This window comes from Alligator sinensis, unplaced genomic scaffold (genome assembly GCF_000455745.1).
Source record: "Alligator sinensis unplaced genomic scaffold, ASM45574v1 scaffold677_1, whole genome shotgun sequence".
In the NCBI taxonomy this organism is placed as follows: domain Eukaryota; kingdom Metazoa; phylum Chordata; order Crocodylia; family Alligatoridae; genus Alligator; species Alligator sinensis.
In genome coordinates, this window is record NW_005842276.1 from 1,621,197 (window position 1) to 1,642,963 (window position 21,767).

Consider the following 21,767-nt stretch of genomic DNA (forward strand, 5'->3'; position numbering starts at 1 on the left):
CCCCCCCCCCCCCCCCCCCCAAGACATATTGCAGCATACCTAATCCTGCTCCACATAAGATGTCTGTTTCCAGGCTAAGAGCCAAAGACTGCAGTTTGTTTCTTATAACAATGGGGTTGTCAGCAGCACATCCCCACTATCCTCACAGTATGCACACAGACCACTCAGACTGAGGGAGCCTCATGTAACAGGCAGTACCTAACCCCTGAACAACCCTAACAGTTGGACAATACCACTGATGGCATCTGCCCTGACAACACTGGTGACTCCCTGGAGACAGGCAACAACAACAAAAACCAAGAAAGCAACCCAGTAACAGTCTGAATCTTGGTTTGTTTGAAGACAATGGCAAAACTCCAAATAATGCCAATGCAGTAACATAACTTTGGGGGCAGGCAAGCATGGCTGATTCAGAGGGGATGCATGAGCAGGCAAAGGCTCACTTTCCCCCTTTCCCACCATCGTTGCCCAGGGTGCCAACATATTAAGTTATGTTTCTCTTCCAGTGGGCCTGGGATTTGGCCCATCAAGTTTTAAAAGCTTCCAAAAGCTTTAAAAGCTACTCACCCACCACACTGTAGTTATTAGAGATTATAAAGAGCCAGGCTTATCCTCAGTAAAATCAATAAGAAAGAAAAAAAAGACTCCACCCTGTACTAGCAGAATTCTTACTGAAAGTCCCCCACTTCGAGTGCCTTAATAGAAAGGGTGACTGGGTAATCTCCTTCCTTCCTAGCAGCACACTTCCACATTTCCTGAGTACTTGTACAATCACTGTCTAGTCCAGCTGTGGTCTCTGGAGTGGAGCCACCACACACTAAGTGTTAATTAGGTCTTGCTGGTTTGGTCAAGATTATTTCCTGCTTCTGAGGCAGATGCTTACTGAAGTCCACACCTACTCCAACACCATGTACCTATCAGTTGCTAAGCCCCACCAATGTAGAATTAATTCCTGAAACTTTCATAGGCTAATGGGCTCCACTTACTCTTCCATTTTTCAGCTCAATTTTTTTCTTCTGTCCTGAAATCCACTGATACCTGCTTTTATCAGGAAGATCGTAAAATGACGATTTCTGATAATTTAACTGAACTCCAGTGACCTCATGACATGATAGACATAATGGCAACTAGTTCTCCCTGGACTCTGGGGCATTCTAGCAGGTTTGTGGCCACTGGGTTCATGCAGATTCGTGGCCGTTATGCCCCGGTGGCTGCGTGTTCCCGTCAGGCTCAGCCTCTAATGCAGCCCTCCCTCGATCACTTACTCACCATGCCTTGTTCTCAGTAGAGATAGTGTAAGGGAGGATGCCCATCGGCTGTTGGAGAGAGCCAGAGTCCATGCAAATCATTACTGGGCCCCTCCCCTGAATCTCCTTCACTCAGCTAGGCTCTCAAGTCTAATAGGCCCTTCTCGGCTCACTGTGCTCTTGCAGAGCACCTGTAACCTTAAGGGCAGATTGCATGGCTCCGTTCCTCCCCATACCACAAGCCTTGCAGGTGTTACTGTATCGTTATCCACTCTGTAGAGGTCTTGGCCTTATCAACCTTTTTCTTCCATGCTCTCACTGGGCCCTTTAGCCCAGGTCCACAGTACAGGACCTGGCTCCAGACTCCCTGCCTGCAGATCCTTTACCTTCTCAGTCTCTAGTGGTGGTCCCTCTTGGACCTTCAGCCCTTCCTGGGCCTTGACTCCCATCCTGGGCCAGTTGGGAACACTTGGCTTCCGCAGTCCTGGCAGTCTGTCTAAAGCCCCTTTTGGGCTACCAGCTCTCCGAGTAGACCTTGAGCCTCCCCCAGGGGTCCTAGTCTTCCCCAGAAGTGCCCTGGAAAACAGCTGTTCACCAAGCTCCTGATGCACTCCTCTGATATAGCAGCAAGCCGCTATCAAGTCGCCTCTCAATCTTCTCTTCTTTAGGCTAGAGGCCCAGGTTCCTCAGCTTCCCCTCGTATGGCTTGCCTTGCAAGTCCCTGATCATATGGGTGGCTCTTTTCTGGACTCTCTCGAGTTTTTCACGTCCTTATTGAAGCGCGGCACCCAGAACTGGATGCAGTACTCCAACTGCGGTCTTACTAGTGCCGAGTACAGCAGGAGTATCACTTCTTTAGTTTTACATGAGATTCATCGGTTGATGCATGCCAGTGTGTTATCTGCCCTGCTGGCCACCACATCGCACTGATGGCATGCCCCCTATAAGCCTTATCTCATTTGTCCTTTCCCTTGGTCCAGTGAAATACCAAAGCAAAGCAGGTATTCAGGAGTTCATTTTTTTCCTGAATGTCAGTTACCAACTGGTCTGAGGTGTTAAGCAGGGGTCCCACACGTCCATTTGTTTTCCTTCTACTGCCTAAATATCTAAAGAAGGACTTCTTATTGTCCTTTCCCGTGGCTAACCTAAACTCAGTCACCGCCTTCGTTTTCCTGATCATTGCCCTACAAGTGCTGGCCACTAATGTATAGTCTTCCTTGCGGACTGTCCCTAGCTTCCACTGTGCATACATCTCTTTTTTAATTAATCGAGTCTGCTCTGACACAATGGATTTCCAGCACATCAGAGCAGGCTCCCTGCATGTGTGTAAGTGTCCTAAGGGACTGACTCCCACTGGATTAGCAGATACACTGTAGGTAGGTAAGTATTAACTAAAAAGATGAACAGAGACACAACAATAGGCAGTGTTGAAAAGACAGGCATTGGGTTGGTTGGAAGTTTAGTGGAGTTCTTCAAGGACTGGTCTTGGGACATACCTTGTTTAATATTTTCTTTCTTTAACGACCTTGGCACAAAAAAGAGGGGCTAGTGATAAATGTTATCAGCACAAAGCTGTGAAGCTCAGTGAATGCAGAAGAAGATCAGGATATCATGCAGGAAGAACTGGATCACACTGAGAACTGGAACAAAACTCAATATACCTTGACTTAAGAAGGCTTTGACATGGTCTCCCACAACATTCTCATTAGCAGGCTAAGGAAATACAGACTAGACGGAAGTAGTGTAAGGTGTATACAAAACTTGTTGGATCATCATGCTCAGCAACTAGTCCTCAATGGCTCAATGTCAAGTTGGGAGAAGGTATCAAGTCTCTCCTGGGCTTGGTATTCTTCAATATCTTCATTAATGATTTGGATGATGCAACTGAGTGTACATTTAGTAAAATTGCAGGTGACATCAAGTTGGGTGGAAGTGCAGACACTCCAAAGGGCAGACCGACCTGGATAGATTGGAGAAATGGTCTGCAATCAAATCAGATGAGATTCAACATGGAAAAGTGCAAAGTCCTACACTTGGGACAGAATAACTGCATGCACACATATAGACTAGGGAATGACTGGCTAGGCTGCAGTACTGCAGATAAGTACCTGAGGATTACAGCAGACCACAAACTGACTATAAGCCAACAATGTGTTCTCGTTGCAAAAAGTGAACAACATTCTGAGTTGTATTAACAAGAATGTCACTTGCAAATCAAAGGAGGTCGATCTATTCAGCACTGGCGAGGCTTCACCTGGAGTTCTGGGCCACACATTTCAAGGACATGGACAGTTTGGAAAGAGCCCAGCACAGAGCAATAAAAATGATCAGGGACCTGGGAGACAAGACTTATGAGGGAAGGCTGAAAGAACTAGGATTATTTAGCCTAGAAAAGAGAAGAGTGAGAGGGGTTTTTAATAACAGTCTTCAAAATATCTGAAGGGTAAGTATAGAGAGGATGAAGAATTGCTTTTCTCTGTGGCTATAGGGGACATAATTAGAAACAATGGCCTCAAGCTGCAGCAGGTTGGAGATTAGGAGGAACTTTCTAACAGTGAGGGTGGTCAGGAATTGATTGGAACAGGCTACTTAGAGAATTTGTGGAATCTCCAATCTTGGAATTTTTCAGAAGCAGATTACACAGACACTTGGCAGGGATGGTTTAGTCGAGGATGATTCTGCTTTGAGCAGGGGGCTTGGCTAGATGACTCTATGAGGTCCCTTCCAGCCCTACTTTCCCATGCTCCTATAAAACAGTTATGAGCTGCCAAAATGCTGTAGCTATGAAAAAGGCAAGTAAAATCCTAGGTTGCAGTGTCAAGGTACTTCCAACAGATATAGGAAATCATTAATGTCATCGTACAAAATAGGAGCGAGACCTCATTTGAAATCTTGTGTACAACCCTGGTCACCTATGTTCAAGAAAGATACATTCAAACCGGAACAGTTGAAAAGAAAGGTGACTGGAATGATAAGGGAATGGAAAGCTTATTTTAGGAGGACTAAAAGAGCTTAACTTGTTTGGCCTAGCAAAGTGAAAGTTAAACGGAGATAGGATTATGAATGCATCAGGGAAGAAGTAAACATCAGGGATAGAAAACAATTATTTCAATTAGAGGACAACGATGGCACATGAAAACAAATGGGTCTAAACTGGCCAAGAATAAATTTAGGTTGGAGATTAAAGGAAGGCTCCTAGTCATCAAAGCAGTGAAGTGCTGGAACAGACTAAACAGGAGTAGTAGTGGAAAGAGGCTTAATTAGCTTAGAGGTGAAACTTGATCCATTTATAAAAGATTATGCAATATTGTGGCTTGTGGTTGCAGAAGCCTGGACTCAAGTGACCCAAGGAGTCCCTTCCAGCCCTACTGTTCATAAAAGCAGCAGCACACACTTTGTGAAATATATTCAGTAAGAAGATAAAATGGCAAATCAGATAAAAATCAGATTAAAAAAAAATCATTATACCATTGGGTAATTATTGTGTGTACTATTTAATAGAAATAACAGAATGCTAATTATTAAACACACTGTCATTGGCCCCATGTGACCTTACAGTTAGTGGACTTGATCTTCCAAAGAAGCATGACTGCTTTGTCTTTCAACTTTAGCAAATACTGAGCCAAGCTTTATGCCAAAACAAGGATGATCTTCCTTTGGCCTAGTGAAACCACAGGGGTTCTCATGCAACCCACATGGCTGCCAACATACCTACTATACTTTGCCAAAGAAAAATTTCACCAGAATACCTCTATACAGTGCTAATCTGCAATTATAGTCCTAGACTAAGAACAATCAACATAAATTTACAGCAGTCAGCTTATCCTTGGAAGACAACATTGTACCCAAAGACCCCAGGGCTTAGTCGCTGCCTTTATACCCTATTCTACCACTAACTTGCAGTACCATCTTTCTGCTGTACAAGTACATTAGTGACAAATGGAAATGCAATCATCATCAGGCCCCAGATTTTGAGTTTGGGGGGAAATATTTCCACTTTTTAAGTACAGCAGGTATATTATAATAGGCAGATAAGGGAAAAATAACATTTTGCTTCTTCCTTTTCCTAAACCTGTTTGTTTTTGATAGGTTCTGCTCCCCTCCATTCATGTTAGTAATGCAATTGCAAATTTTTCTGTTTGACAGGTATCACTAATATCCAAATTTTCAAATGACCTAATCTGGTAAATCAGTTAAATGAAAATGAAAAATAGTAACCCCATAGTTAAGGTTAAATGAGGAGTTTAATTTTATGCCCTTTTGGTGACCACTGACTGTAAAAACTGTTTGGTCAGAAATTCTGTCCAACTCGTTTTAGGCTGATGAAGATTTTAAGTGCGACTAATCTAATTTACTTACTTTTACTAATTTGTTTGCATCTGTAACTCAAAAACATATTGTGAGTTTTTCTGAGCTTAGTTTGAAAAAGGAAATTTGGTTAAAGTTGTGCTGATGGGTACTCACTGAAACTAAATCCCATTGAACAGAACCCATAATTAGAAACTTAGATTTTCTTTAGCATATTAATGATTCCATTTAACTTCAGGAAATGTTACACTACACTAAATGACAGTCAAGCAGCAACACTTATTTTGCAATTGCTAAGCTAAGCTATAGGGATTTCTGTTATGTAATTTCTTCCCCTCCCATAGAAACACCTGCTGCCAGAAGTGGAGCTGAAGCATGCAAGTTGTGTACATGATGAATCACAGCTTCCAAATCCTCTGTGTTAGCAGCACAATAAGTCCTTGGTGTCTGTAAAGAGCCACAAGGGAAAACACTATCTCAAGCATTTGCATCACTTTTCATGTTGAAGTATGAGCTGAGTGGTTTAAATTAACCAATTTAAACATTTAAATTAACTTAACATTTCTCACTGAATAATAGCCAAGATAAAACCATAAACTGGAATAATATCAGGGGAGGTAGAGGAAGGAGTTATATTATTAAGCATGCTTAATAACAACTGACTAGTATGCTCAATATTTGCAACTGTCAAAACATTAACTAGACAGCTTCTGAACATGCAGGTTTTGGTTGAAACTTATTCAAATTATGGGAATCAATGCAAGTTAAAACCCCTAAGGAAACAAAGCATGTCATGAAGTCTGCATTAATCTAAATACGAACATTATCTACAAAGAGTTGTAAGATGCCTTAAAGTTTTCTGTAAATACAGATTTCAAAACTAGTCAGTATTTAATTACTGCAAAATTCCTGGTTTTAAATAACTTTAGTGTTAATGCTATTACGATGATCTATTTCTATTTTTTAGTTCTAAGTTAGAGTAGAAAACACCCTGAAGAAAACATAATGGCTTTTTATATTTTACTTAGTTGCAGACACTTAATACAAAAATACTTAAAGCTGATTATACTGACAGGCATCTAGATGAAAGATGCATCAATTAAAGCTCTGACTGAGGAAAGCACTTAAGCATGCATATTGTCTATTCTTATTCAGGACAGCGCTTAAGCACAACTTAACTTCCAGTATCCCTTCAATTTCTGAATACAGCCTAGAAAGAATCCCATTGCTTCTACTGTGAGTTGGACCTGGCCTTTCCTGAATTTTAGTTGTAATATTTGTCCTTTGCTCATTTATTGTCCCAAATGCATGATAAAACAATGTTTTTCAACTTTTAAAAAAAAAAAAAATGTTTCAAAATGAGGGTCATTAGTATACCAAACCAACCGATACAAATTTACTTATCAGGAAAATGAAAATATTAAAATAGAAGATAAAGATTAAAAAGCTAAGAGTGGGATAAATGAAGCTGAAGCTTTTTTCCAATCTAATTTGTTCCTTTTATGCTACTTACAATTTTCATTCACACTTTTATTATTTTAATTAAATATAGGAGAAAAGTAAATGATTTCAGTAAGGCAGGTATGATGTTGTCCCAGAGAAAAGAGTTATATTTTGCAAAAACAGAAGCACAATACATTTATTTTACAGTTAATTCCTGTAACTCTACTGGATTTCCACTTGCTAGATGAAGTTATTTTTAAACAGTGTTCAAGAAAGGTATACATGGCTTGGCTGAAATTAAATTATACTCATCTAGAATGTGACCATTCTAGAAAAATATTTTTTTCAGTTATACATCATTGACTATTACTCAAATGCAAGTACAATAGCTTTTCATACTTCATACTTTAAATAGTAATTTAAAGTTAAATCTCTCTATAAAGACCAGAACAAGAATGAGCTGCTTGACTGCCTTTACCACGTTGCTTGACTATGCCTCAAACTCATTAAGTAGGGAGTTTATATTAATATGTAGAAAGCCCCCTGCAGCAAATGTTATTATAACTTTAGCTGTTTCAGTTCACACTAAGTTCTTATAATGCTCAAAGATTTAAATCTGATTACACTGAAATACACACAATACATCCAAACAAGAAGTCTTTTCACTTACTGAATCTGAAATTTATCAATAAGGACTTTGTTTATCACAAAACTGCTTTGTACCTATATCTCCAGAAGTATGCAGAAAATTGACATTTAACATGGCAGTGTTTGCACTGAAACATTTGAATTGATTGAGAGACCGCATTATGAGCATTTTAAATTGTTTGATATCAGTGGATTAAAAATGCAAAAATGAACAATAGACAGTATTATGTACTTCTATAACAGCTGCAGAAGCATCAACAAAATGTATATAAAGAAACAAAGCTTATTCGGTCCGATCTATTCAGCACTGGCGAGGCTTCACCTGGAGTTCTGGGCCACACATTTCAAGGACATGGACAGTTTGGAAAGAGCCCAGCACAGAGCAATAAAAATGATCAGGGACCTGGGAGACAAGACTTATGAGGGAAGGCTGAAAGAACTAGGATTATTTAGCCTAGAAAAGAGAAGAGTGAGAGGGGTTTTTAATAACAGTCTTCAAAATATCTGAAGGGTAAGTATAGAGAGGATGAAGAATTGCTTTTCTCTGTGGCTATAGGGGACATAATTAGAAACAATGGCCTCAAGCTGCAGCAGGTTGGAGATTAGGAGGAACTTTCTAACAGTGAGGGTGGTCAGGAATTGATTGGAACAGGCTACTTAGAGAATTTGTGGAATCTCCAATCTTGGAATTTTTCAGAAGCAGATTACACAGACACTTGGCAGGGATGGTTTAGTCGAGGATGATTCTGCTTTGAGCAGGGGGCTTGGCTAGATGACTCTATGAGGTCCCTTCCAGCCCTACTTTCCCATGCTCCTATAAAACAGTTATGAGCTGCCAAAATGCTGTAGCTATGAAAAAGGCAAGTAAAATCCTAGGTTGCAGTGTCAAGGTACTTCCAACAGATATAGGAAATCATTAATGTCATCGTACAAAATAGGAGCGAGACCTCATTTGAAATCTTGTGTACAACCCTGGTCACCTATGTTCAAGAAAGATACATTCAAACCGGAACAGTTGAAAAGAAAGGTGACTGGAATGATAAGGGAATGGAAAGCTTATTTTAGGAGGACTAAAAGAGCTTAACTTGTTTGGCCTAGCAAAGTGAAAGTTAAACGGAGATAGGATTATGAATGCATCAGGGAAGAAGTAAACATCAGGGATAGAAAACAATTATTTCAATTAGAGGACAACGATGGCACATGAAAACAAATGGGTCTAAACTGGCCAAGAATAAATTTAGGTTGGAGATTAAAGGAAGGCTCCTAGTCATCAAAGCAGTGAAGTGCTGGAACAGACTAAACAGGAGTAGTAGTGGAAAGAGGCTTAATTAGCTTAGAGGTGAAACTTGATCCATTTATAAAAGATTATGCAATATTGTGGCTTGTGGTTGCAGAAGCCTGGACTCAAGTGACCCAAGGAGTCCCTTCCAGCCCTACTGTTCATAAAAGCAGCAGCACACACTTTGTGAAATATATTCAGTAAGAAGATAAAATGGCAAATCAGATAAAAATCAGATTAAAAAAAAATCATTATACCATTGGGTAATTATTGTGTGTACTATTTAATAGAAATAACAGAATGCTAATTATTAAACACACTGTCATTGGCCCCATGTGACCTTACAGTTAGTGGACTTGATCTTCCAAAGAAGCATGACTGCTTTGTCTTTCAACTTTAGCAAATACTGAGCCAAGCTTTATGCCAAAACAAGGATGATCTTCCTTTGGCCTAGTGAAACCACAGGGGTTCTCATGCAACCCACATGGCTGCCAACATACCTACTATACTTTGCCAAAGAAAAATTTCACCAGAATACCTCTATACAGTGCTAATCTGCAATTATAGTCCTAGACTAAGAACAATCAACATAAATTTACAGCAGTCAGCTTATCCTTGGAAGACAACATTGTACCCAAAGACCCCAGGGCTTAGTCGCTGCCTTTATACCCTATTCTACCACTAACTTGCAGTACCATCTTTCTGCTGTACAAGTACATTAGTGACAAATGGAAATGCAATCATCATCAGGCCCCAGATTTTGAGTTTGGGGGGAAATATTTCCACTTTTTAAGTACAGCAGGTATATTATAATAGGCAGATAAGGGAAAAATAACATTTTGCTTCTTCCTTTTCCTAAACCTGTTTGTTTTTGATAGGTTCTGCTCCCCTCCATTCATGTTAGTAATGCAATTGCAAATTTTTCTGTTTGACAGGTATCACTAATATCCAAATTTTCAAATGACCTAATCTGGTAAATCAGTTAAATGAAAATGAAAAATAGTAACCCCATAGTTAAGGTTAAATGAGGAGTTTAATTTTATGCCCTTTTGGTGACCACTGACTGTAAAAACTGTTTGGTCAGAAATTCTGTCCAACTCGTTTTAGGCTGATGAAGATTTTAAGTGCGACTAATCTAATTTACTTACTTTTACTAATTTGTTTGCATCTGTAACTCAAAAACATATTGTGAGTTTTTCTGAGCTTAGTTTGAAAAAGGAAATTTGGTTAAAGTTGTGCTGATGGGTACTCACTGAAACTAAATCCCATTGAACAGAACCCATAATTAGAAACTTAGATTTTCTTTAGCATATTAATGATTCCATTTAACTTCAGGAAATGTTACACTACACTAAATGACAGTCAAGCAGCAACACTTATTTTGCAATTGCTAAGCTAAGCTATAGGGATTTCTGTTATGTAATTTCTTACCCTCCCATAGAAACACCTGCTGCCAGAAGTGGAGCTGAAGCATGCAAGTTGTGTACATGATGAATCACAGCTTCCAAATCCTCTGTGTTAGCAGCACAATAAGTCCTTGGTGTCTGTAAAGAGCCACAAGGGAAAACACTATCTCAAGCATTTGCATCACTTTTCATGTTGAAGTATGAGCTGAGTGGTTTAAATTAACCAATTTAAACATTTAAATTAACTTAACATTTCTCACTGAATAATAGCCAAGATAAAACCATAAACTGGAATAATATCAGGGGAGGTAGAGGAAGGAGTTATATTATTAAGCATGCTTAATAACAACTGACTAGTATGCTCAATATTTGCAACTGTCAAAACATTAACTAGACAGCTTCTGAACATGCAGGTTTTGGTTGAAACTTATTCAAATTATGGGAATCAATGCAAGTTAAAACCCCTAAGGAAACAAAGCATGTCATGAAGTCTGCATTAATCTAAATACGAACATTATCTACAAAGAGTTGTAAGATGCCTTAAAGTTTTCTGTAAATACAGATTTCAAAACTAGTCAGTATTTAATTACTGCAAAATTCCTGGTTTTAAATAACTTTAGTGTTAATGCTATTACGATGATCTATTTCTATTTTTTAGTTCTAAGTTAGAGTAGAAAACACCCTGAAGAAAACATAATGGCTTTTTATATTTTACTTAGTTGCAGACACTTAATACAAAAATACTTAAAGCTGATTATACTGACAGGCATCTAGATGAAAGATGCATCAATTAAAGCTCTGACTGAGGAAAGCACTTAAGCATGCATATTGTCTATTCTTATTCAGGACAGCGCTTAAGCACAACTTAACTTCCAGTATCCCTTCAATTTCTGAATACAGCCTAGAAAGAATCCCATTGCTTCTACTGTGAGTTGGACCTGGCCTTTCCTGAATTTTAGTTGTAATATTTGTCCTTTGCTCATTTATTGTCCCAAATGCATGATAAAACAATGTTTTTCAACTTTTAAAAAAAAAAAAAATGTTTAAAAATGAGGGTCATTAGTATACCAAACCAACCGATACAAATTTACTTATCAGGAAAATGAAAATATTAAAATAGAAGATAAAGATTAAAAAGCTAAGAGTGGGATAAATGAAGCTGAAGCTTTTTTCCAATCTAATTTGTTCCTTTTATGCTACTTACAATTTTCATTCACACTTTTATTATTTTAATTAAATATAGGAGAAAAGTAAATGATTTCAGTAAGGCAGGTATGATGTTGTCCCAGAGAAAAGAGTTATATTTTGCAAAAACAGAAGCACAATACATTTATTTTACAGTTAATTCCTGTAACTCTACTGGATTTCCACTTGCTAGATGAAGTTATTTTTAAACAGTGTTCAAGAAAGGTATACATGGCTTGGCTGAAATTAAATTATACTCATCTAGAATGTGACCATTCTAGAAAAATATTTTTTTCAGTTATACATCATTGACTATTACTCAAATGCAAGTACAATAGCTTTTCATACTTCATACTTTAAATAGTAATTTAAAGTTAAATCTCTCTATAAAGACCAGAACAAGAATGAGCTGCTTGACTGCCTTTACCACGTTGCTTGACTATGCCTCAAACTCATTAAGTAGGGAGTTTATATTAATATGTAGAAAGCCCCCTGCAGCAAATGTTATTATAACTTTAGCTGTTTCAGTTCACACTAAGTTCTTATAATGCTCAAAGATTTAAATCTGATTACACTGAAATACACACAATACATCCAAACAAGAAGTCTTTTCACTTACTGAATCTGAAATTTATCAATAAGGACTTTGTTTATCACAAAACTGCTTTGTACCTATATCTCCAGAAGTATGCAGAAAATTGACATTTAACATGGCAGTGTTTGCACTGAAACATTTGAATTGATTGAGAGACCGCATTATGAGCATTTTAAATTGTTTGATATCAGTGGATTAAAAATGCAAAAATGAACAATAGACAGTATTATGTACTTCTATAACAGCTGCAGAAGCATCAACAAAATGTATATAAAGAAACAAAGCTTATTCGGCAATATTTTAATCACATCTTGTGCCAAGCTGCAGAAAATGCTTAGCTTTGAGATCTGAGTAATTTATGGAGCTGTCACTAATTTGTAAGCTAATGTGCTATGTAAATTCTATACAAAATAACTTTTGCTAGTAGCCCATCATATGTTGTAGCTGTTCAGGAAAAAAATTAAATCACAATCCATATAAATCAGGTTCATTCATACAATCATGTATATAACAGTGGATCAGTCAGTTAATTGTAAAGCTTTTTATTATTATTATATTCAGGTTGGTTTAAATTTATGCCAACAAATTTCATTTAAAATAGTTAATGCAGCTCAGACTGACTTTTAAGTCAAGAGAGAAAAACTGCACTGGACAAATTTAATATACATATTTGAAGAATTATGATCTTTTGTATTTTCCTTATAAAAATTATGTATTTTGCTAGAAATAAATTATGCAACATCTTATAAAATGAAAATGCCATTTAACTCGCTACACTTGTACTGTACAGATAACAGTACATTTATTGCTGCAAAACTCAGGGACAATTCTTCAGGGGAAAAAAACAACAACAACAACAACATCAAGTTTTTACAGTATATCTTTAGTAGTGATAAGGTTCAGAAAGTGACCATATGATTTCTGAACTTTAGATGCCTATTGCAGAACAAGGAGATCACACAAGTCACTATCAGATAAGGAAATCATATTTTTATAAGAAAGGGGTGAAGATGTAAAATAAAATCATGAACTAAGCACCTGATCCTGAAGTCAATGTAAATCTTTCCATGAATTTCAATGGGTCTTTGACCAAATATATTTCAACTTATTCCTTGAAATTTGTCAACCGAACTGAAGTTAACAGATTGGGATGAGTGCTATTCAATTTTAAATAAATATACTGTATTAACTTAAAGATGTGCAGGCAGCCAGCTACAGCCTACATTCTATTCCATTCATTTGGTAACATACCACATGAGATTTGTCTCTCTAAGACTAGACTCCAGCCCTGTGGGTCAATACTGATAGTTTCAATATGTACTGCTTATAGTGAAAGTTCATCTTGATTTTAAAAGTAATCCTTACCAAGAGATCCTCTCCAGCAGTTCCTCGATTGTTAAAAACCACACATCTAAAAATTGAGAAGGTAAATTGAATAGGTACATTGATGCACACAAGTATCTAACAGCCCTCTTTGTTACTCATTTATCTAAAAAAGGTAATTTGAACATAATTCAAATGAAACTACAGAAAATAAGTGAATCAGTAGAAAACCTAAGTTATCTACTGGAGATATTTATGGTCCTCATCCTAAAATTGACCCATATGCCTGCTTGGAGTCCAGAGAACTCACTGGGACTCTTTTTTATGCACAAGAGTCTGATCTTGCAATCTGATTTGTGTGCATAGAGGTTCAAGTATATATAATCTTTATTAAGCAGCAGAGATGAGCCAAAACAAAAACCACAGATTCATGTATCCTATATTTTCAAACAGGTAGGGAGAGCAGAAGGAGAGTTTTCAACCCATGCCAAAATGGATCCCTTTTATTTAATCTTAGCAAGAGTGTATGAAGTTCCTTATAATAGGAATTATCTTGATTTAAGAATCTTTGGGTAAGGTTTTTTGGGGTTTTCTGTTTATTGCCTGCTCCACAACTGTACAAGAAGAAGTGTTTTGTTAACATAAAAATTGTTAGTTTAAAAATCAGATTAAATGCAAAAAAGATGAATTTCACTCTTTTAATTTAATAAGCGTTGTAATTTAAAGTGAATTAAGTTTATGCCATTCTATTGTAATATGACTTAAAATAAGTAGGTGCCATATAAGGAATTAACTTTCTACCCAAAATAGGGTGGGATATAAGGTGATATGTATACTCTATGAAAGCAAGAACAAAAAACTTGATCCCAAACTCATTTTATAGTTACACGTTCCAGTATCAGGTGATACGTATACATATCTGTCATGAATACGTGTAAAAATGGTATTAGGTGGCAATAAAATCAAGTATCTATTATAGCAGGTTTCAGCATTTCCAAGTGGACAACAAAGACTCAAACATGAACATTCATGTACATATTTACAAAACTCAACACATTCACTGCCAAAACTCAGGGTACAACGGTAGGACTCGGAATACGATACTGGAGTAACCACAGTATGATATTATATTCTAAAACAGAACTGTAACAAACTTATAACATCTAGAAGCTGTACTCATGGAGCAATTCACTTCCCTTACCAACTGTGATCCTAACTCTGAGTAATCTGCCTGTGCATGAAGCATGTTAAGACTGACAGATCTACCCAAAAGTCATCAGCAGTAGGTGTACAATGTCATCCCTTGCCACATGGTACACAGGGGTTTTTAGCCACTGGATCCAAGTCTCTAGTCCTTACCCTGTCATACTTCTAGCCACCTCTGACAGATTTCCCCACACTAGTTTATTTGGGGCTGCACTAAACAGTCCTCCGCAGGAAGGTACACGGGAGACAGACATGTGGACACACAGCAATAAACTTTTATACTGCACTTTAAAGGTCTGATTCCCTATTCCCTACCATCTTGTGTAATCATTTACAACTGAGCAAACTGAGTTTAAGACCTGCTTAGTATTTTGCATATACTTACCAATACAATGCTATATCATTCTTGTTTATTACCTAGCATTATCCCATGTAAACGGATTTCTCTATATATCATTTGCTTTAGATAGACAACATATACCTACATTTAATCTTAGTTGAACAAGCAAACTGTATATACACAAGATTACCTATATCCCAATTTTTCACTCTGTTGGATCATATGAAGAACGTAGGATTCTTTACTTGTTCCTGTAAGGCCAGGCAATACCAAGATTGTGGGTCTTGTACTGTCATCCGGATAATGTACACTGTCATTATTATCAAACCAATCTAGTGAAATTTGTCCTCCATCTGTTGTTTTAATAAGCTCGCTGAAATACACAGTTCAGAAGACAACACCGATTAGCTTTATTCAAAAAAAATTAAAAAAGGCATACCATTGAGTCATTACCAATTACCACACAAAAAAATTATATCCTTAATTTGACGTTAATATTAAAGTCTGACATAACACACTTATTTGTAAATTTCTAATTCATAATGGGGTAGAGGCCTTCAGCAGCTTTAGTCTTCATAGCTACTCAGCACCACTATTTCAGTCTGCACCATATGAAGAGCTGGCTCTCTCAGTTTCTTGCAGGGTGCTGGCGTAATGAAGTTCATAGGAGTTTTACCTGCCATTCTATAAGCGTCTTTGTTACACCATCATTGCTGTAGCATTTGTGTCTTCTGGTAGTGCATTAAACAACCTAAGCCTCTCGCACATACATGTTCTCTTTTTCCAGAAGAAAATAATTAGTATTTCTTGGGTGGAGTATCGTCTGACAGAAGTTATATCATGCACACACATGCATATAAAGCTATAACTACTTTAAGTAAAAAGTTGTGAAGGCAGGATTTTGGCATGAAAAATCTACAAGGAATTTTTGTTAGGGAGCATTTTTTAAAGCTTCTCTCTCTCTCAAGCCTGCAACAAACTCAAAACATGTTCAGAAGCCAAGCAAGGTTTAAACATATAAATGGGCTGAAAACATGTTCTGAAAGTGTACTGCATTTTTCCTCATGTTGAACAGCTTTCTAATGAAGAGAATGCATCATACCAATACTATATTGTTGAGAATGAACATCCGGTGAAAAAGCATATCTGAGATACAAGATTTCTCATCAATGTAACACCCATGGCAACTGCTAAAGCATATTTTTAAGTGTACTAGCCAAATCCTTAGCCTTGTTCAACCAGCTTTGCACTGTTTCATCAGTGTGAAGCAGATTTAAAGCTGGTGTGAGTGGCCAGTAAAGAATTCTTTCGGTATTAAGAACCTACATTTGGTGCAAAGTCAGCATTGTCTGATCTATGCCTCTTTCTTTTCAACCCCTAGAAGCCAGGCAATGTTGTAGATCCAGACAAAGGGGCATGACTAGAGCATTACTGTATACTGATAAACCCTATTACTATGTACTGATAAACACCCCCATAGAAGATACTGTATGTTGGATCTACCTTATATTGCCCAAGAGCCTGAACTGTCTTCTGTTGACCCCATGGACAAGGAAGATGAAAAGGTGGTATAAAATCACTCCCCACCCCTTCAGGTTCTGTGCCTGAGGCCTTGCATGCGATTGCAATTATTAAAGAGAAATAAATATAAATGCCTATTCCTGTCCTAATTCAGGCATCCAAGAACAAAAGATAAACTATGATAGCAAGATTTAGCCTAGGAATCGGGCTGAACAGGACTAAATTTGCTGCAATAGGACTAAAGGAATACTAAAGACTTCAACTGGGAGAAAAAAAAGTGTTAATATGTCCCCCCCAAATTATGGTGCCCATTAAGCACCACTAATCTAGGCTTCAGTAATATGAGCTTACTGCTGTAACCATCTCTGCTGCAATATCAAAACCTACCTTGTGGCACAAGAGGCTGAATTTGTTTCTAGGTGGGCATTAGATCCTGCAAGTTGTAAAGGTGACAGTATAGTATCTGAATACTGGTATTACCTAAAGTACTTATTACACTTTCAAAGTAATGCATGCCCACATTCAAGGTAATATGCAGAAGACTGGTATCTTTGCAGGAGAGAGGCACTTACTTCCTATATTGCACCTGAGGTTTGGAGGTGATGAAGGGGCGCAGAAGTGTCTGTGTCCGGCCCTCCCAGCACCAGATTGTAGGGTAGTAAGTTTCTGTTACAACAGGACAATATTTCTTGAGAAAGCAGCAGAAACTCTTACTGCCAGCCACTAGCTGAGGTTTCTAAAAAGAGAAAGTGTGGTCAGGTATTCAGAACCCACAAACAAAAAAGGCTAGCCTGTTGCATTCTCTTCCCACACGCTAATTGCTTTTAGGTATTTCTGTACTAGTAATGGCTTATTTCTTTAAAGTAGAAATGAAAGTAATTTAAAATCAAAAGCAAACAAAGCTCCAAGGGAAAAGCAAAAAAACACTATTGATTCTAAACAAAATAGATTTCTGGTATATTTTTAAAATATGCTGTTAAAGTACTGTTTGTGCTCTAATGAAAAATACATTGGAACTGTAAGCATCTTCCATCCAAGGCTGGATCACGTTATATCTATGAATTAAGACCCAAAACAAACATGAGGGGTAAGATGTAGATTATACCTGTTTCACAGATGGGAACCCACAGAGTTTAATCAATAAGCCCATCATACAAGAAACCTAAAGTCGTATCTTCACTAGCATTTTTTAATGTCATACTGTATATACCCTCAACTGTGGTCTAGCAGGCCTACTAACTCTATCCTACTCACCGTAGTAGCTAGATCTCTGTATTAGCTTTCCCAGGCTAGCTAGCCACAGAGTCAGGACAAAAGTAGTCAAAGGTCCACCAAGCCAAACAGTTGGGCTAACATGGTTACAGCATGCTAGTTTTTATAGCCAAAAGCACATCAGGGAGTGCCATAGCAAGCATTGCATCCAGCCACCTTTGACATCACAACATGAAATGACTCAGTACCCATTTACAGCTGGGCTGACTGGGACAGAGTTCAGCACCCATCTTGAAAAATGTTTGAGCTCAAATCTCTGGAGCGACAGTATAACCATTCTGACGCTGCACCCCAGCACAGGCAGTGCCACAACAAATTATCTGAAAACTGCTAAACACAGCCTAAGATATAGACAGCAACAAAACCATATCTGACAGGAAACCATCAGTGTAAGTTCCCAGTAATCAAAACATACTATTTCCTGTACACTGTCAACTGACAAAATATTGAGCCCGAGCCTCGTGTTAATTGGAAGTTCCGTGAAACCCATTTCCACCAGAGGTGGTGCTGACTCACTGTATCCAAATTATTTCCAAGTCCTGGATTTATTTGTAATGTTATTACAGACAGGGAAACAGAGAAAAGCACCTGAGATGTATACTTATTTTATTCATTGCATTTATATGCCACCCTCCCCAAGAAGGCTCAGGGCAGGATAAGAGACAGAACCACCCACATGGTATAAAGCAACAGATTCCCTAAATGACACCCCAGGACTTTCAAACTCCACCCACCCCACCCACTTCTGCTTCCCCCATTCTCACCCAGGACATCAAATGCTCTCTCACATCCCAACCAAGTTTTCCAGCACTCATTCACTTCTAGAAAACCTCTGCTCACTTTCCTTCTTCCCCATGTCCACCCACTTCCATGTCTCTCTCCCAGGGGGACATCCCTTCCATCCCTCCTCAAGGTCCCTCTCAATCCTGCAGCCCCCTGCTCCACAGAGGGGCCTTGGTTGTTCCCCTAAAACCCACCAATACTTCCTCTCTCCCCCTCCAGACAACCCTCACATTTAAAACAAATCACAAAAGGAAAAATTAGGAAAGCCCTGCAACATAAATCAGTAAGACCGAATATATTTATTTGATGCTAATTCAGAGGGCAGAAATATATATATATATATATATAGAAGGAAAGGCTGCGAGAGCTATTTCCCTTGACTGTAACCTTAGTAGATGCTTAGAAGTCAAGAATGGAGATGAGAGAGAATTCCCCTTCCCAAATGGCTCCTTTTGCCCAAGTTGTGTCTCCTGAAGCAAGGGCATTAAAAGGATGTGCTGAGGTCAAATCCCCGTCCTCCAATCTGAACACATCAAAGTAAGATGTTAGAAACCTCAGAGCAAGAAAAAAAGGGTTGCAGTACATCAGTTGTGTGTGTAAGGAAATAGAAATGTAAGAATGGTGCATGTATGTGTGTATGTGTGTGTGCAAGAACAGTGCGTGTGGGGGGAGATGAGAAGAGAATGGCCCATGTGTAAGAATGGCGTGTGTGTGTGTGTAGGAATGATGGCTGCACATGCACATAAGAATGATGCCTGTGTGTGCATAGGTATGCACAAGAATGGTGTGTGAATATGCGTGTCCGTGTGAGAGAGAATGGCCTGTACATGTGTAAGAATGCTGTATGTGTGTAAATGTGCATGTAAGAATGACAAGTTTCTTTGGGTAGATGTGATATCTTTTATTAGACCAACTGAAGAATTGGAAAATTGTTCTTTACAAGTGTTCAGGCACAAACACCCTTCAAAGAACACATTTTTCCAACTATTTAGGTGGTCAAATAAAATGTATCACATCTACCCAAGGAACCTTGTCTGCCTATGACCTTAGACCAACACAGCTACAACCAACAACACATGTATGAATTATGCCTGTGTGTGCATGTGCAAGAATGGTGTGTGCATGTGGGTGAGAAACAGTCCGTGAGTGTATAAAAATGGTGTGCATGAATGCACATAAGAATGATGCCTGTGTGTGTGAATGTGTAAGAATGGTGTGTGCATGTATGGTGGGGGTGCGAGAGAATGGCCCCTGCTTGTGTAAGAATGATGCCTATGTATGTGTGTGTGTGTGTCTATGTGCATGAATGGTGTGTGCACGTGTGGGTGTGTGCATGCCTATGAGACTGGCCCGTGTGTGTGTAAGAATGATCTGTGTGTGCATGCATGTGCAAGAATAGTGCATGCATGTGGGGGGGTGAGAGAACAGCCCGTGTTTGTGGAAGAATGGTGTTGTGTGCACAAATGGTGTGTGCATGTGTGGGGCTGGGGATGAGAGAGAGTGTGGAAGAATGATGTGTGTGTGTGTGTGTGCGCGCACATGCAAGAAAAGTGCATGCACATGTAGGAGGAGGTGTGAGACTAGCTCATGCATGTGTAAGTGTGTGAGAAGGTGAGGAAGAGTGTGTGTGTGTGTGTGTGTGTGTGTGTGTGTGGAAGAGTGTGTAAGAAGATGAGTAAGAGAGCGTGAGTGTCTGTCTAAGACGGTGAAGAAGTGTCTGCGTGCGTGTGAAGCGGAGGCCAGGAGGCGTCTCTGCTGGGACCAACCCCGGAAACCCCCCGCCCCGGCTGCCAAGGGCGGGGAAGAGCGCGCAGGGCCGGCCGCCCCCAAGGGCGCGGGGCCGGACAGGGCTGCAGAGGCGCCGGCGCCCCCTGCGCCCGCGCTGCCCCCACCACTCACCTTGGCGATGCTGCTGAGGTAGCAAGCGGCGTACGCCACGCCGAAGCCCAGCACCAGCGACCAGCCCATGCCGGAGCCGGCCAGCCCGCCCCGCACGCGGCTGTCCAGGTAGTGGGACAGCTCCCGCGCCAGCACCGGCAGGCTCATCCCCGCGGCCGCGGGCGGGCGGCGGGGGGACGCGGAGCAGGAGGCCGGATGAGACGAGAAACGCCGCCGGAGCGCAACCTCGCGGGCGTCCACCTGCGGGGAGTAGGAGCCGGCTTGGCTCAACCTTGCCTTGCTTTGCCCTGCCCCGCCCCGGGGAGGGGCGAGCGTGGCGGCAGGAAACCGGGCGAGCTCCACCTCCACCGCCAGCCCGCAGCGCGGGGTGAAGCTCCGGCAGCCTGCTCTAGTCCATCTCCGGGCAGGGCTGCAGCAGCTCGGGCAGCTGGCGCCGGAGCCATCCTCAGAGAGCAGGCAGAAGGGGGTTGCCCTATTCCCTGATGCTGGCTCCTTCCTCAGAGCTAACCTTAAAGGCCATTAGTAAGGAAGTAGGCATACTAAAGACATACAACCTTATCAGAAAAAGTCTATTCACTACTAAGAAAATAAAATAATACCAGCAAGCAAATACAGCACCTCTGAAAGAGGAGCGGAGATGTGATTATGAGGCAAATAGGAAATTCCAACCCTGCAGCATGCTTACTTCATTACTATCCACCTCTCGGTGAGGAAAGATTAGCTTTGAAAAAAGAAGCAGGAGGAAGGAGCCAATTTCAGCCTTCTTCCTCAAGGGGGATGATGAACATGAGAGGGACAAGGCCATCTGCCTGGAAGGGTTGCACAATAAGCAGGGAGAAAGGCTTCTGAATGGTGCAGCCTAGGAAAGTGAATGAGCTTGAACCCCTGGGGCTCCAAAATATAAAAATAAATAAATTCTTGTGGGGATCACATCCCATGGAACAGAAGGTGAGGCAGGGCAGAATCTTAGAGAGTAGCTGGTTCAGATGGAAAGGATAGGGGCAGGGGGGTGGATACATAGATACACTCGCACCCCCCCCAAGCTTAAAAATCAGCATTTATAGTCTCCGAGTGTTGAGGAAATCAATGGACTGCATGGCTCGTTATCATGTACAGGCAGTCCTGGACTTACAACATTTCGAGTTACAATGTTTTGCACTTAGAATGTTTATAAATTGACACCGTTTCAACTTTCTGACGTCAGTTTTGACTTTACAACGCTTGATCCGACGCCACACCACGTCAGCAAACAACTTTGCTGCGTCGCCCATCTCCCATCTATCCAAACTTCCTTGAACACTTTCTTTAAGAA

General features: G+C 39.9%; 1 protein-coding gene across 1 annotated transcript in view; it reads right to left on the reverse strand.

Annotated features, from left to right (window-relative positions):
* ABHD3 (abhydrolase domain containing 3) overlaps window positions 1–20,602 on the reverse strand; it is a 31,060-nt gene extending 10,458 nt beyond the window's left edge. Inside the window, exons 1-5 of the mRNA XM_006027938.3 lie at window positions 20,456–20,602; window positions 17,074–17,237; window positions 15,171–15,353; window positions 13,477–13,522; window positions 10,357–10,469 (exon numbers count right to left, since the gene is read on the reverse strand). Of these exons, the coding sequence (XP_006028000.1) occupies window positions 10,357–10,469; window positions 13,477–13,522; window positions 15,171–15,353; window positions 17,074–17,237; window positions 20,456–20,602 (653 nt within the window). The remainder of the gene's footprint in view (window positions 1–10,356; window positions 10,470–13,476; window positions 13,523–15,170; window positions 15,354–17,073; window positions 17,238–20,455) is intronic.
* Window positions 20,603–21,767: the final 1,165 nt, after the last annotated feature.